General features: G+C 56.4%; 1 protein-coding gene across 1 annotated transcript; it reads left to right on the top strand.

Annotated features, from left to right (window-relative positions):
• The first annotated feature begins 975 nt into the window (after positions 1–975).
• On the top strand, positions 976–8,263 carry FAM240C (family with sequence similarity 240 member C). Its single transcript, XM_047770527.1, has 3 exons — positions 976–1,028; positions 5,270–5,457; positions 8,045–8,263. The coding sequence occupies exons 2-3, from the start codon at positions 5,312–5,314 to the stop codon at positions 8,172–8,174; spliced, it is 276 nt and encodes a 91-aa protein (XP_047626483.1). The 5' UTR covers positions 976–1,028; positions 5,270–5,311; the 3' UTR covers positions 8,175–8,263.
• Positions 8,264–14,989: the final 6,726 nt, after the last annotated feature.

The raw sequence follows: 14,989 nt of genomic DNA, 5'->3' as shown, positions 1-14,989 counted from the left end.
GCTCAGGTGGTCCCAGAAATGAACGTGCAGCCCCACAAACTGCGTGAGCTTAGGGCAGCACTGCCCACTGAGTCAAAGCTCTGCCAGGAGGTTAACAGATGCTCTGAGGGGCCCCTGATGAAAGGAGTCAGACCATTTACATCTCAGCACACCTGCTGTACTGGACCTGCAAAGAGAGTTCCGCCCAAGAGTCAAGGTGAGCCACCTCCCCCCGTGTGTTCATCTGTGTCATCCTGCATCCCCACTTCTGCCCCATCTCCCCCTCCCCCCCCCCCCATGTGTGTGGATCTGTGCATCCGATGAGACCTGGGGCAGCCAGGGCCAGGGGACAGTGGCCCAGGTACAGCCCTCCACTGACACTCGACCTTGAGACCGCAACTGCTGCATCCTCACAAGGAGAGTTGGTTCAGAATGTCCCCCTGTGCCCCTCGTCACCCCAGGAGAGAAGAAAGGAAAGGAAAGCATCAACCGAGGCCCTTGTTCCTTCCTCAGCTCCGGCTGCCGATCATGCGAATAACACACTCAGTACCCCAGGCCCCCAGGTGCTAAAAATAAGAAAATGCCTCTTCCTGGGAGCATCATGGACACGAACTCCCACGAAGCCTGCGCCTGTGCGCCAAGGTAAGGGAGGCTTGTCGTACTGTTTTTTAACCTGAGCCTTCGAGGTGTCCTGCGAGCTTCCATCAAGAGAGGGTGACTTGGTAACACAGTCCTCCCAAGAGCTGCCCAGCACAGGAGACTCGCCGGCTGCCTCCAACTCCTGGACCAGAAACCCAGGGACGTGTGCCTGCCTCCAACTCCTGAACCAGGAACCCAGGGACGTGTGCCCACCAGTACCTGTGGGCCGGAGCCAGCTCTGTCTCCAGGGGCCTCAGCCAGACAGAAGGCGGCTCGTCTTTCCCCAGGCCCTGAACACATGCCAGGCACCGCGTCACCAAGCCCATATAAAAGTGACTGAGGCATGCACCGGGGACACGGGAGGACGGCGTCTCCAGGAGCCCCACTGACTGGCCGGCAAGGACTGCCAAGTAAGCCCCAGGGAATGTGACCAATGTGGGGGGTCTGTGAGGACATGAGGAGTGAAGGCGGTCCTGGGCTCTGCTTTGTTAAGAGCTTCTCTGTTTCCAGTGACAAAGCCCGGGATGCAGGCTGAGTGACATGACCACAGAGCTGGGCGTGAGCCCACAGGGAGCCCAGGATGGAGCCTGAGCTAGCGTGACCCCGGGCTGACTCTCGGTCAGACGCCACTACACTGGGGGTTGAAGGGCTACACCGAGGGGCTGGGCTTTGAGAGTAAAGCACTGAGACCCTGCTTCTCTCAGAAGCCCCCGAGGAAGAGCAGCCCACCTCACCTTAAAACACCGGGTTCTCACTCCATCTGAGTGAGTCAGATGCCAGCCCCTCGCTTCTCTGGCACCCGCACCCCCTCAGGTCAGGCCCCCACCCCTTGGCCCAGGTTTTCACTTGGTTTGGTCACCGGTGGTGCTGACACTGGGCGGCCCCCAGCAAGGGCACCTCCACCTGCTCAGAACCTGCGCCCACATTCTCTGCCGACATCGTCCAGGCTCCAGGGCCCGAGGGCGGAGGCAGCACCCACTTGACGTTGTGCAGAGCGTTTCCAGATGCTCCCGGTCCTTGTTCCCAGCTGCCTGAGCCATTTCCAGAACCTTCCCAGCTGCCAAGCAGGGGCAGGTATGGGGGGTAGCAAGGGCTCAGGTCTCAGACTGCAGGGGGAAGAGTTTCTCTTCCCTGCAGCCCTCTGGCTGTCCTGAAACTAAGCCCCCTGGTTTTCAAAGCCAGATGTTCTGGGGTCTCATCATCCCAGTGCAAGACCCCTGGCTGGGGAGCCCAACCTGGGCCTCAGCCCCTCGCCCCTTGAGGCCGTCTCTGATCCTCTGACGCGGGATGTGGGTCCTGACTGCACCGCATCTCCGCCCCCTGCCCCCACCCCCCAAACCGTCTCGTTGTGGTTCTCCACATCCTTAGTTGTGGAAAATCCTGTCTGCTGCTCTCCCATCTTGCTCACTGATGGTTGCCCTGCAAATAGCAGCAGTTTGAGTGCCGGTAGGGGGAGGTGAGCCCAGGGTCTCTGACTCCACTGTGCTGGCCCCTCCCTCATCACCGCTGGCTTTAGAGTTAAGGACCACCTTGGATCCTCTACTTGTTCTGCAAATATCCGAGTACCCTGGTGCCACAGGGGGCCTGGGCAACCACGTCTATGCCACTGGAGACACACACAGACCCACAGGACCGGGAGGAGGCGCCCGGCCAGAGGGTCAGGAGTGGCTGGAGTCCTCAGTGTGCAAACTTGACCACTGCATAGGGCTCGTGGTCCTGAAGCTGGGGAGGGGCTGCCTCCCAGGATGGGGGATGGATGGCCTTGCAGAGCCACCGAGTGAGGAGGGTCGTCCCCTGATGCCTGTGGCATTCTGCAGGCTCGCTGCCACCAAGCAGAGCCTGTCCCTGGCTGGGCTGCACTTGCTTCTCAAATCCAGCCTGTCCCAGGCCTCAGTGAGAACATGGAGGACAGCCCAGCCTCGTGTGCCAGGGTGAGGGCTGAAATAAGTGACAGCCCCCAAAAGATGGGCACAAGGCAGGCCGTCCCTCGGGCTCTCAGCCGGGGGGTGGAGCCGGGGCGCCCCAAGGGACGGACAGAGCAGCCCTCATGCCCAGCCCCTTCTGCCAACTTCACCCCCTGCCCTTGATGCCACCATCAGAATCCCAGCAGCACAGGCATGGTGTTTGGCATTTAGACACGCAGCCCTGGCCCAACAAGCCAGCAGCCTCAGAGATTTAAACTTGTTTTGAAGGGATCTCCTGCTGGTCCCAGATACTGTGAGTTTCTCCTTTAGTTTTCATAAGTGTCCAGCACCTGCGTGTGGAGAGCTGGTCTCCCTGAGATGCTTTAGGCCCAGAGGCGGCGACATGTCACTTTTCTGCTCCTCTCCCGGTTTCATGCACCATCACCACTCATTCTCCCTGCCTCCTGGGGCGGCTCTCCTGACCTCCACCCAAGACCCTCAGGCTTCAAGCTGACTCCCTGGCTTTGCAGTCACACCGTGTGTGCCTGGGCTTGTCCTCATCCAGGGCTCCTGCGTCCAGATTCCCAGCTCTGGCCACAGCTGTGCGCAGCTGTCCCCATGGCCAGCTCTCTGTCCTGAAGAATAACCAGTCCTCAGAACACAGAAATTGTTCCCCCAGCACTCATGCCCACACACCAGCACATGTGCCCAGAGGCACACATGTGTGGCACGCAGGCACATGCCCACACACGTGCCTATTTCACATGTCAGTCTTCTGGCACGAGAGGATGACAGGCTGTCAGGGCACCACACCAAAAGTCAGCCCCTGAGCCCGAGGCCACCAGCGGGGGCTCTGCTGGTCTCCACACATGTGTCCCAAGTCCCTCATGCACGGCCCTGCCCTCAGCCACCACAACCCTGAGTGTTCTCGAAGCTCCTTCCCCAAATGCGGGAGGACAGACCTCAGGCACTGCATGGACAGGATGTCCCAGCTGGTCCCTTGACAGCACCTTTCCCAAATGTCACCGAGCACGCAGTTCACAGCCTTGTCATCAGCGTTTCCTAGGCAAAATCCCATTTCCTGGTCCTGCTATAGCAGAAGCACCTGCTATGTGATTCCACGGCTGGGCTGTGGTTCCCCTTCTGGACCCTCGAGCAACCAGGTTACCAAAGGCAGCATGAGCAGCTGGGTCAGGGGTCCCGCCCTGGGGGGGCCTGGCTCCGGGCCGCTCTCCTGCCAGGCCGACCTGGGACAGCACGCACTCCAGAACATGCACCGCAGCTCAGGAGTGAATCCTGAGTGCTGAGTGTGACTCATTTGGGGGTTTGGCAGTCAAAGCCCAAACATTACCTAAGAGTTGAGCCATGAAGACTCTGGCTGCTTCCTACTTCATGCAGACGAGAAGCCGTGTAGAGGGGGTGACAGAGAAGCCACCACCAGGGAGAGGGGCCTGCAGGTCCTTCATCCCCCACAGCCTGCGTTCTAACAGCAGCAAACTCTAGATGAAAAACACTATCTCATTCCATCCCCAGAAACTGACCTTGACCTCAATTTCTCACAGTGACCGCAGCCCCTTTCGAATGACCTCAGCTGGTTTGGGGGTGCACTGGGGGCCCTAGAACCTCCGCCGAGGCTTCTCCTGGGCCCGTGCCCACCTGCATGCTCTGAAACATGGGGTGTGCATCGAAAGCGTGAGGTGCAGTAAGGCCAACAGATGAGGGCGAGCCCGCCAGTGAACAGCCTGCCACTCCTGGTCCCCAGAGGAGGGGGTAGCAGGGGCGGCCAGGAGGCAGGGGGCCCTGGTTTGGCTGCACGGGCACAGACGGGGCAGGGTCAGCTGGGGATGGGCAGCTCTGAATGACTCCAGTGCGGTGCTGGTGCCCAGTCCTGGGTGATGCCAGCAAGTGGCCAGTGGCCCAGAGTGGGGCCACGTGGAGGGCGTGGCTGGGGCTCTGGTTTGGTTGGTGTGCATTTGAGGAGGAGGCAGGCAGCAAGGGCAGGAGCTCAGCACGTCACGGCGGTGCCCAGGACAAGGCATGTCCTGTACGCGGGACAGATGCCAGAGCATCACTTTAGAGAAGCTGGCAGTGTGGTGAATACACAAAGGTGCCAGAGGTGCCACCATGACAGGCTCCAACAGCAGCTTTTGCTCCCATCCCAGAGGCTGGAATCCAAGATCCAGGTGTGGGCAGAGCTGGTTCCTCCCGAGGCCTCCCCTGGTGTAGACAGCCATCTCCACCCTGTGTCCTCACAGGGGCATCCCTTGTGTGTCTGTATCCTGATCTGCCTTCCTGCAAGGACACCAGTCCTATGAGGTCAGGGCCCCACCCTAGTGGCAGTGGCAGATCATGTCTTTAAAGGCCTCATCTTCACACACAGTCCCATTCTGAGGTCCCACACACGGATTTGAAGGACACAGTTCTGCCCTCAGCAGCAGCACAGTGGCCCTAAGAAGGGCTGGAGCCCCGCACACACCGCAGCTGTGATCCTGGCCAACTTCGCCAAAAACCCAAGGAGATAGATGGTTACTTCAGCCTGGAAATGGCCGAAAGTCACGATGGGATTTACATCAGCTGCAACTTCCTCTAGTCAGGAAACTTCCAGAAGGCAGCAAGGGCTGAGAGCCACTCGCTGACAGCCCCACATCCCAAGAAGGGGCTCTCGGGGACATGGGGACACGGGGACACGGGGACCATGGCGACCGCCCTGTAACCGGAGGGTTTCCTGTGCTCTTGTACCCACACAGCACGAGTGACCGAGGGCCTGTATAGTCTCCTTTACCCAGAAGATGAGTAAAAGCTCCACCATGAAGAACCCCAGAAGGGTGTCCTACGATGCTAATGTGCTGAAGACGTTTTGGGAGAAAAAAATCGAGCTTCACACGAAACAACTGCAGGATGAGGACCAGAGGGTCCGCAGGAGTGCCCTGGACAGGTGAGCCTGGTGTGGGCAACCAGCGGAGGGGCACCTGGCCAGGGCCCACAGACCCCCCACCAGCTTCCTCCCCCGGGACCAGGGTCTTGGGAGGAGTGGGTAAAAGCACAGAACACCAACCACGTAATCTCAGCTTCTGAACTGAATCGTTGACTCGCTGGTGAGAGAGGAACACCCCATTCCTCTGCTCCTCACTCCTTCACCCACCCCAACTTCACCCACACCTCCTTCACCCCATCCCTCCATCATCGCACCCGCCATTGCCCCATGCCTCCATCACCCATCCCTCTATCTCTCCATCACCCATCCCTCCATCTCTCCATCACCCATCCCTCCATCATCCCATCCCTCCATCTCTCCATTACCTATCCCTCCATCCCTCCATCCCTCCATCACCCATCCCTCCATCACCTCATCCCTCCATCCCTCCATCACCCCATCTTTCCATCACCCCATGCCTCCATCACCCATCCCTCCATCCCTCCATCCCTCCATCACCCATCCCTCCATCACCTCATCCCTCCATCATCCCATCCCTCCATCTCTCCATCACCCATCCTTCCATCACCCATTCCTCTCATCATCCCATCCCCCATCCCCCCTCCATTACCTATCCCTCCATCCCTCCATCCCTCCATCACCCATCCCTCCATCACCTCATCCCTCCATCATCCCATCCCTCCATCTCTCCATTACCTATCCCTCCATCCCTCCATCCCTCCATCACCCATCCCTCCATCACCTCATCCCTCCATCATCCCATCCCTCCATCTCTCCATCACCCATCCTTCCATCACCCATTCCTCCATCATCCCATCCCTCCATCTCTCCATTACCTATCCCTCCATCCCTCCACCCCTCCATCACCCATCCCTCCATCACCCATTCCTCCATCATCCCATCCCTCCATCCCTCCATCATCCCATCCCTCCATCATCCCATCCCTCCATCCCTCCATCACCCATCCTTCCATCACCCATCCTTCCATCACCCATCCCTTCATCACCCATCCCTCTATCACCCATGCCTCCATTACCCCATCCCTCCATCCCTCCACCACCCATCCCTCCATCACCCCATCTTTCCATCACCCATCCTCCATCACCCCATCTCTCTATCACCCATCCCTTCATCTCTGCTCCTCTGAGGGCTTTATGAGAAGTTGTTGCCCAGGGCTTGCCTGGCTCAGCCTGGTTTTCCGACATTCTCCCCCACTGAATGCAGGATAAATCCATGTGTCCATCCTGCTCCTTGCCTCACATTTGCTTTCTTGCAGCTTCAAAGTTGATGTCCTTTCCTTAACTGGGTGGATGCCAGGGGCCTCTGGGAGCTGAGGGGTGGTCTCCTGGGTGACTCTGAGCAGACCCAGGAGTCACAGCTCACGGGCAGCTAAGAGGGCATATTAGCACATAATTTGCACCTAAACAAGGACTCAAATGGCCAGAAACATCCAAAGTGGTCACAGCCTTGGTCCCCAAATAGCACCAGCAGCTGCTTGCTCTGGGATCTGGCTTAGGAAGGATTCTTGGCAGCTGAGGTGGGACCAGGCTTGGTACTGACCTTGCAAGCAGCCAGAGGTCTGGTTGTTGCACTGCCCCCACCCTGCTCATCATCCCGGACTCCTGCCTGTTGGGCACAAGTACAGGCCCTGGTGCCTCCTCTGCACAGCCCCGCAGAGCCAGACGTTGCACCTCAGGACCTCTCGGGGTAGGGGTACAGCACAGACTCTTCCAGGAATGACTCCTCCCAGCCCTGGGCCCTCCTAGGTCTCTGTGGCCCCATACCTGCCCTGCGTGGCCAAGGGGCCCTGGAAACTTCTGTCTTGGCCCATGGGTGCAGGTTCCAGGAGTGGGCATCATCTGGTCAGTGAGAATGCAGTCAACACTGGCCAGGTTAGGCACAAGTTCTGAGCTGCTGGGGCACAGACTGAGGGTGACATCCTCACTTCTCTAGGGAGAGGGAGCTGGCTCTGGCGCCTTGGATCTACCTGCCCACTGGGCAGCAGCTCCTGATCGCATCCCCACAGCCATCCATTGCCTGGGAAAGGGGCAGGAGAGGGCCGGTGCCCTGGGGTTGGGCTGCCCAGCCTCTCTACCCACTGATGGGAGGTCCCCTCCATCCAGGCCCCTAGCACAGGGACCCCACCCTCCCCCCTCCAAACCACCCACACATTCAGCCAGGCCCACAGTGGCTTCTGGTTCTGAGGGAGCCTGTGCCCCTAGGCCAGGCCATTCCTGCCTTGGTCACTGCATGAGTCAAGCTGTGGTCATCACAAGATGCCACCTTCCGAGGGAGGGAGCACCCAGTGGGGTGAGTGTGGGCCGCTCGGTGAGGCCAGCCCACACCGGCCGTGTCCAGACCTGAGGAGCACAGGTTCCTGCTGGGACTAGGCATGCCATGGGTCCTGCTTTCCATCTCTGGGAAGAGCCTGAGCCAGACCCTCCTTGGCGAGCGGGGCTTGAAGCATGAGCACCAGGTCACAGGGCCCTTGGGGACCCCACATGTCCAGCAGGCAGCCTGAGGAGGGGGCAGCTGAGTTGCCCGCAGACAGGCAGCTATCCCCCACCCTCACTGTTGCCTGGTCCAGGCTCCGCGGTGAGTGGGCTCGGAAGCTGGAAAGAAGGAACCAGATGCTGCAGAGCAGCCAGGAGGCAGCCCCGTGGCCCCCCCTGCCCGGCACCCCCGGCCGCCACACCCAGGACCAGCTGGCAGCCTGAGGCCAGGACCTGCCTCCTCTGATGGCCCCGCAGGGGTCCTCCCAGCAGCCGGACCCCTTCACGGCTTTGTGTCTCTAGCGTGATGCAAACACCCAATAAAATCCAAGAAAAGTAAACGTCCTGTGCACATTTTTCTTCATATCTGTAAGTTTTACACGGAGTTCCCATTGTGGCTCAGCAGGTTAAGGACCCAACATTGAATCCTCGAGGATGTAGGTTCCAGCCCTGGCCTCACTCAGTGGGTTAAGACTCTGGCATTGCTGCAAGCTTTGGGCTAGGTCTCAGATGCAGCTCAAATCCGGTGTTGCTGTGGCTTTGGTGCAGGCTGGCAGCTGCAGCTCTTATTCAGCCTATAGCCTGGGAATCTCCGTGTGCCACAAGTGCAGCCCCAACAAGAAAAAAAAGGGGCCATTGCTGGAGTCCAGCTCCAGCGGCCAGGGATGCACACCCTGTCGGAGACGGACGGTGTTGGCGAATGCACACGGAGACAGCCTCTTTGTCCCTGCTTTGAGGGCGCCGGACTGCTCGAGTTTTACTGGCATAGGTGATTGTTTACACAGTTTGGTTGTAGGTTACGTCACAGCTTCCAGATTTTACAATACAATAGACATACATTATGTTCTAAAAAATTTTTAACAAGCCAAAATTAATGGGCACAAAACATCATGTGTAAATGGACACAAAACATTATGTGGGAAAAACGTCATGTGAAAATAAGGAGATTCGGTACAAAGCATCTTGTGGTTCCTACCTATTATTATGTTAAGTTAATTGTAACAGCCAGAAAGGCCACAAACATAAGAATTTAACCTTAACAAAGTTCATCTTAAATTAAAACCTAGGGTAAAAACTTCAAAGTATTATGGCAAGGAGACAGAGTAAGAAATTATTTTTATTTCTAAATCAACCAATTTATTAAAACTTAAAAGCTTCCCAGGAAATTAAAAACAAGATTTATAATTATTACGTTTTTTAACATGAAGAATGCATACCTATTTTCAGCCTATTGTGTACTCCAAAATACCTCACTCTAAGACCTATTGTGACTTATAACAAACTAATGAATATAATTTCTTACTTTAACTAAATTAGATTTGAATGGGGGGGGGAATTCTACCAGGGTGAAACTCATTGTTCCATGGTTATTTTGGTTTACTGAGTCACAAATCAAAACAGGAAAGTAAAATAAAAAGCAAATAACAGGAGAGACTGAATTATCCAAGAAATAGCAGCCCCTTCCTTTTGCTGTTGTTAGGTCAGCAGGTGGGCCTGCCCTCAGAATTGCCCAGCACAGACAGGCCTTGATCGGGAGCTAGCCCTCGGAACTGAACTGGCTCAGCTCCTCGTCTCTTCTTGGCTTCCTGCAGACCATGATGCTGTTCGCTTGCAACGAGCCATGAGGGAGAGTGCTGGGCTGTGGGGAGCTGTGCAAATTTAAACACAGTTTTATTTCACCTTTGATTAAAATATGTGCAAAAAAATCTCAACCCCAGGACAGTGCCTGACGTGGTGTCACGTGAAGCCTGTGATGTCCCCAAATTTCTGATTTAACTACCTCATTCAGGAGTTCCCACTGTGGATCACCAGTAATGAACCCAACCAGTATCCATGAGGATGCGGATTTGATCTCTGGCCTCGCTCAGCGGGTTAAGGACCCAGCGTTGCCGTGAGCTGTGGTGTGGGTCGCAGATGTGGCTCAGATCCCGCATTGCCGTGAACTGTGGTGCAGGCCGGCAGCTGCAGCTCCGGGTCAACCCCTAGCCTGGGAACCTCCATATGCCGCGGGTGTGGCCCCAAGAAGACAAAAATAAATAAATAAGTAAACACCCCAGTCATCACAAGGAACATCTCAGGAAACTAAGCAGCTTCGTCCTCTGGTGGAAATTTCACTCAGGTTCCAGGCACACATCTCCTGAGGCCACAAAACCCATTCCAGCCAGAACTTAAGGCTTTGGGCTCAGTCATGCCCCCCGCCAGCCCTGTCCAGCTGTGGCTGTGACCTCCTGGGGTGGAGGACGAAGCACATGGCAGAGGCTGGGCTTCAGGAGGACCCATTACGTCTCACCCGTGGGTGAGGATGGGACTCCAGCCAGCGCCCGTCCTGACGTCTGCAGCCACACTGCCCTTGTGTGTGCCCAGGGGCAGCCACCGCGTCCCCTGGCAGGCGGGCAGGACTGCCTGTGTGGGGCTGGGACTCATCTCACGTCCCCTCTCCTGATGGTGTGATCAGAAGAACAACTCTGACTCCATTTGGGATGGTTCTTTTCCTTTAATCTCTGTATTCTGCTTCTGCTGCAGCTAAGAAGTTGCCTACACAGGAGGGCCCCTTCTCAAGGCCCTGATCTTTAAGGGTTTAACTCTTTTCATTCACATGGAGATACATAGTTGCAGGACAGAGAATAGCATTTGCCTTGCCAAGGGGATTAGAGTTCCTTGGGAGATGGCTTTCTGGGACACGAGCCCACCAGCTTCTCAGTCCTGGGCTTTCTATTCCTGCCCCAGAACCATCTCTGGATTTGCTGGTCTGTCCTCTCTGAGCAGCGCCAGCTTGGACTCGGTCACACCTGGGTTTGCTCTGTTGGTTCTGACCTCCGATCCAGTCGTCAGAGGGGGAAGGAACGCGGCCTCCCCCGCTCCAGGAGCTTCCCCAGAGCCTGAGCCAGAGGCAAAGCACTAACACTGGTGGCCGCGTGACGTTCTGCGCCAAACACAGCTTCCTCGCGGGGCACTTCTAGAGCTGACCACACACATCAGACGGGCAAGCGGATGTCCAGCAGGAACGGTCCTGACACAAAGCACAGATGTTTGGCAAGCCGCACGGCCAGTGGACAGGGCCCAGCGAAGGTCCCTGTACAGCACCAGCCTGCGGACACCAGCCCTTGGGTCACCCCCACCCCGACTGCCCAGCTCCACTCATGACTCGGGAGATTCCACTGACAGGTAGGGAATGTGGTGATTAATAGCCCTAAAAATAGTTGGAGAATAGAAGTCCGCCAGTAATACCCGCAAAGCCCCAGGCTGCCGGAGGGTCATTTTATCTGATGATGGGCTTAGAGCTCCCTGCTGTCAACACCGATAAACAGAGACGTCAGGTTAGATTTGGGGTGTGTTCGTGCAGCCACCCTGGCTGTGAGGCCGTGCAAAACTGCCGTCCCCGCTGCCTGTCACTGTGCCATCCCTCTGCAAGGACCGGTGACCTTACCATGGCAGGAGCCAAAATGACAAGAAGACAAAGCTCTGAACCAGCCACACCTTCTCTCCCTTCGCCCCAGGCAAAGCTGAGCTGGACTAGAGGTCGGAGGGCTGTGAGGAGAGAAGGCAGGAGGGGCCCCGGAGGGCGGCAGGGGAGGGGGGGGCAGGACCCCAGCTCGGGCCCTCGGGGGGCTCAGGACTGAGCCTCCGCTTAGCCAGCCCTGTTGTAACTCTCCATGGTGCAAAGTCCCAGCCCTAGGCTGAACTGCCCCAGAATATCCACTCTTTCCTCAGGACACTCAGAGACAGAATGGGGAGAAGGCCCAGCCTGCTTCCTATCGCCAGCCCCCCTGCCCCCCCCTTTCCCCCCCCCCCCCCCCCCCCCCCGCCAGGCAGAGTCCCCTCCCTGCAGAGCAGCAGGGCGGGACCTGTCAAACCAAGGACAGGGCTAGTTACACAGGAAGGTGTCCTTGGAGGTCACTGGCTATGGGCCGTTTCTTTTAAAAACACGAGCATTTCCTGCTGAAATTAGTTACATAATGAACAAAAAGGTACACAATTCCTGGAGTGCCCGTCGTGGCTCAGTGGTTAACGAATCTGACTAGGAACTATGAGTTTTCGGATTTGATCCCTGGCCTCGATCTGGCATTGCTGTGAGCTGTGGTGCAGGTCGCAAACACAGCTCCGATCCCAAGTTGCTGTGACTGTGGTCTAGGCAGACGACTACAGCTCCGATTGGATCCCTAGCCTGGGAACCTCCATATGCCGCAGGTGTGGCCCTAGAAAAGACAAAAAAAAAAAAGGTACACAATTCCTTAACTCCAGCTAGTGCCGAGTCCATTTTCAAGTGTTCCCTGCTGCCCCCTGGTTTCCACACAGAGGGCTGGGCTTGTGTGGAACAGGCTCCATCCTGGGGATACCAGCACCTCGGGACCTCCCCCAACCCCTGGGCTGCTTCCGGACTGTGTCATCTCCTGTCAGATGCCAGGAACAGAGGTCTGTTCCTCATCCTCTCTCATGCCTGAAAACGGTAGTTCCCCCCAAGGGCTTGAGGGGTTCCAGGGAAGCAGGGCCCAGCCGCCTCCCACCGAAACCAGCACCTGGCGCCTCTGCACCAGGCTGAGTCTGCCTCCGGGAGCCCCAGGCCATCCCCTCTGACACCAGACTGTCCAGGTCCCCAGCAGTGGACAGTGGCACCTCTGACAGTCTTGCCTCTGATCTCCACCTTGCCAGGCAGCTGGCAGAGTGACTCCCCCCACATCCACTAGCCAACACCTCTTACCCAGGTGGGCCTTCCTGGTGACAGGGCAGGTCTGGCCACACTGACCCCCAGGAGCAGAGAGCGGGTTCCTTTCTTTTCCCTTTGCCTCCGACGCGCGGAACAAAGACTGGGCCGACATCGGGCTTTCTCTCGCCTGGGGACCGTCGTGCATTTGGGGTTTACATAGACTGGATGTAGCCAATCAGATAGGAGGTCGATCCTTTTTCTTTCTTTCTTTTTTTTTTTTTTGTCTTTTTCTAGGGCTGCACGTGCAACATATCGAGGTTCCCAGGCTAGGGGTCTAATCGGAGATGAAGCCGCTGGCCTACACCACAGCCACAGCCACAGCCACGCCAGATCTGAGCTGCATCTGTGACCTACAACACAGCTCACGACAACGCCAGATCCTTACCACACTGAGTGAGGCCAGGGTTTGAACCCAAAACCTCACCGTTGGACTCGTTAACCGCTGAGCAATGGCAGGACCTCCAATCTTTTTTCTTTTTTTAATGGCCATGCCCAAGGTGTACAGAAGTTCCCAGGCCGGGGATCAAACCCTCGCTTCCGCAGGGACCTGAGCCGCTGCACTCGGGTTCTTAACCCACTGTGTCACAGCGGGAGCTCCAAGCATCACTCTTTTTGATGCTCAGATTGTCACAGATTTGACCAGGGGGACCCTTTTCAAATTGGCTTGTTGTCTTTTTGACAGAACTCCATTAAACCTTGAAAACTCCCTTGCTTTCTGAAACATCAAAAAGTTCTAGCTCATCTGTGCCAGGGCTGCCCCAGAGCAGAAAATGAATAAACAAACTATGTACATTCAATAGTGAAATAATAGTCAGCAATTAAATGTAGCAAACCTCTGGAGCTCCCGCTGGGGCTCAGCAGCTTAAGGATCTGGCATTGTCTCTTCCACAGCTCAGGTTGCAGCTGCGTCTCAGATTCCATCCCTGGCTGGGAACTTCCATTCGCCGCGAATGCAGCCAAAACAAGGTAACAAACTGCTGATAAGCACAACAGCCCAGGTGAAACTCGAACATGGCACTTGTGGTAAAAGGAGGTGGTGGTGCCATAAAAACCCATCCATCCTGCAGGTGAGAGCCCGGTGACACCCCAAAGGGGCAGAGTGAGTCTTGGTGAACAGGACCCTCCAGGCAAGGGATCAGCTCCCAGCAGCTGGGACCACGATGGACGGAGGTGCTCTGAGGCCCAGCAACACACTTCCTACCGCATTGAGCTGCGCCCTGGGGTCACTCATGGCACTGGACGTGAATTTCATGGCAACACAAAGGTTTTTGAAATGTTTTGGGAGCTGCTGAGTGGCCCAGGCTCACCATGCTCTGCAGTCAGCAGAGCAACGCCCACCAGGTATCACTGCCTTGAGATGGGATCAACCCGGGTTATCCAGACGGACCAGTGTCATCATGCAGCCCCTCAAGAGGGAGGCAGCCACGCAGAGAGCCAGCCACACCGCACATTCAGTGCAGTGCTGTTCACAGGACAGTAGGTTCTGCCTGAGGACAGTAGGTCCTGCCTGAGGACCTGCACACACAGAGTGGGAGGCGGGAACCCTGCCGTTTGCAACACCGTGGCTGGACCCCAGGGGACATTATACTGAGATAAGCCAGACAGAGTAGGACAAAGGCTGCCTGGGCTCACTAAGCTCGGGAGTCTGTGGGGTTTGCTACAGAGACTAACCTTACACCAGCCAGTGTGTTCCACCTGTGCCCTTCAGGGACCCGGTCAAACCAGGGGTGGAAAAGACCAGGAGAGAATTTAAGCAACGCGGCTGCACAAACTTCAGAGAGAGGGGCTTCAGAGTTCCCTTGTTGCTCAGTGGGTTAAGAATCCTATAGTATCCATGAGGATGTGAGTTCAATCCTTGGCCTTGCTCAGTGGGTTAAGGATCTGACGTTGCTATGGCTGTGGTGTAGGCCAGCAGCTGCAGCTCCAGTTTGAACCCTAGCCTGGGAACTTCCATATGCCATGGGTGCAGCCTTACAAAAAAAGAAAAAGAATTATTTCACTATTGAGTTCCCATCGTGACTCAGAGGAGATGAACCCAACTAGCATCCGTGAACATTCAGGTTCAACCCCTGGCCCTGCTCAGCAAGTTAAGGACCCACATCGCTGTGACTGTGATGTAGGCTGGCAGCTGCAACTCCGAGTGGACCCCTAGCCTGGGAATTTCTATATGCCACAGGTGCAGCCCTAGAAAAGGCCAAAAAAAAAAGACCAAAAAAAAAGTTCACAAAAAAAAATTCTTTTTACTTTTTTTTAAGACTGAAAAAAGAGAGAAACCTCGACGGGCAGTGGAGGTGGGAACACAGGCCCAGACATGAAGCAAGGACTGGGGACAGTG

Source organism: Phacochoerus africanus, chromosome 3 (genome assembly GCF_016906955.1).
Source record: "Phacochoerus africanus isolate WHEZ1 chromosome 3, ROS_Pafr_v1, whole genome shotgun sequence".
NCBI lineage: Eukaryota > Metazoa > Chordata > Mammalia > Artiodactyla > Suidae > Phacochoerus > Phacochoerus africanus.
This window is presented reverse-complemented; position numbering and strand designations above follow the sequence as displayed.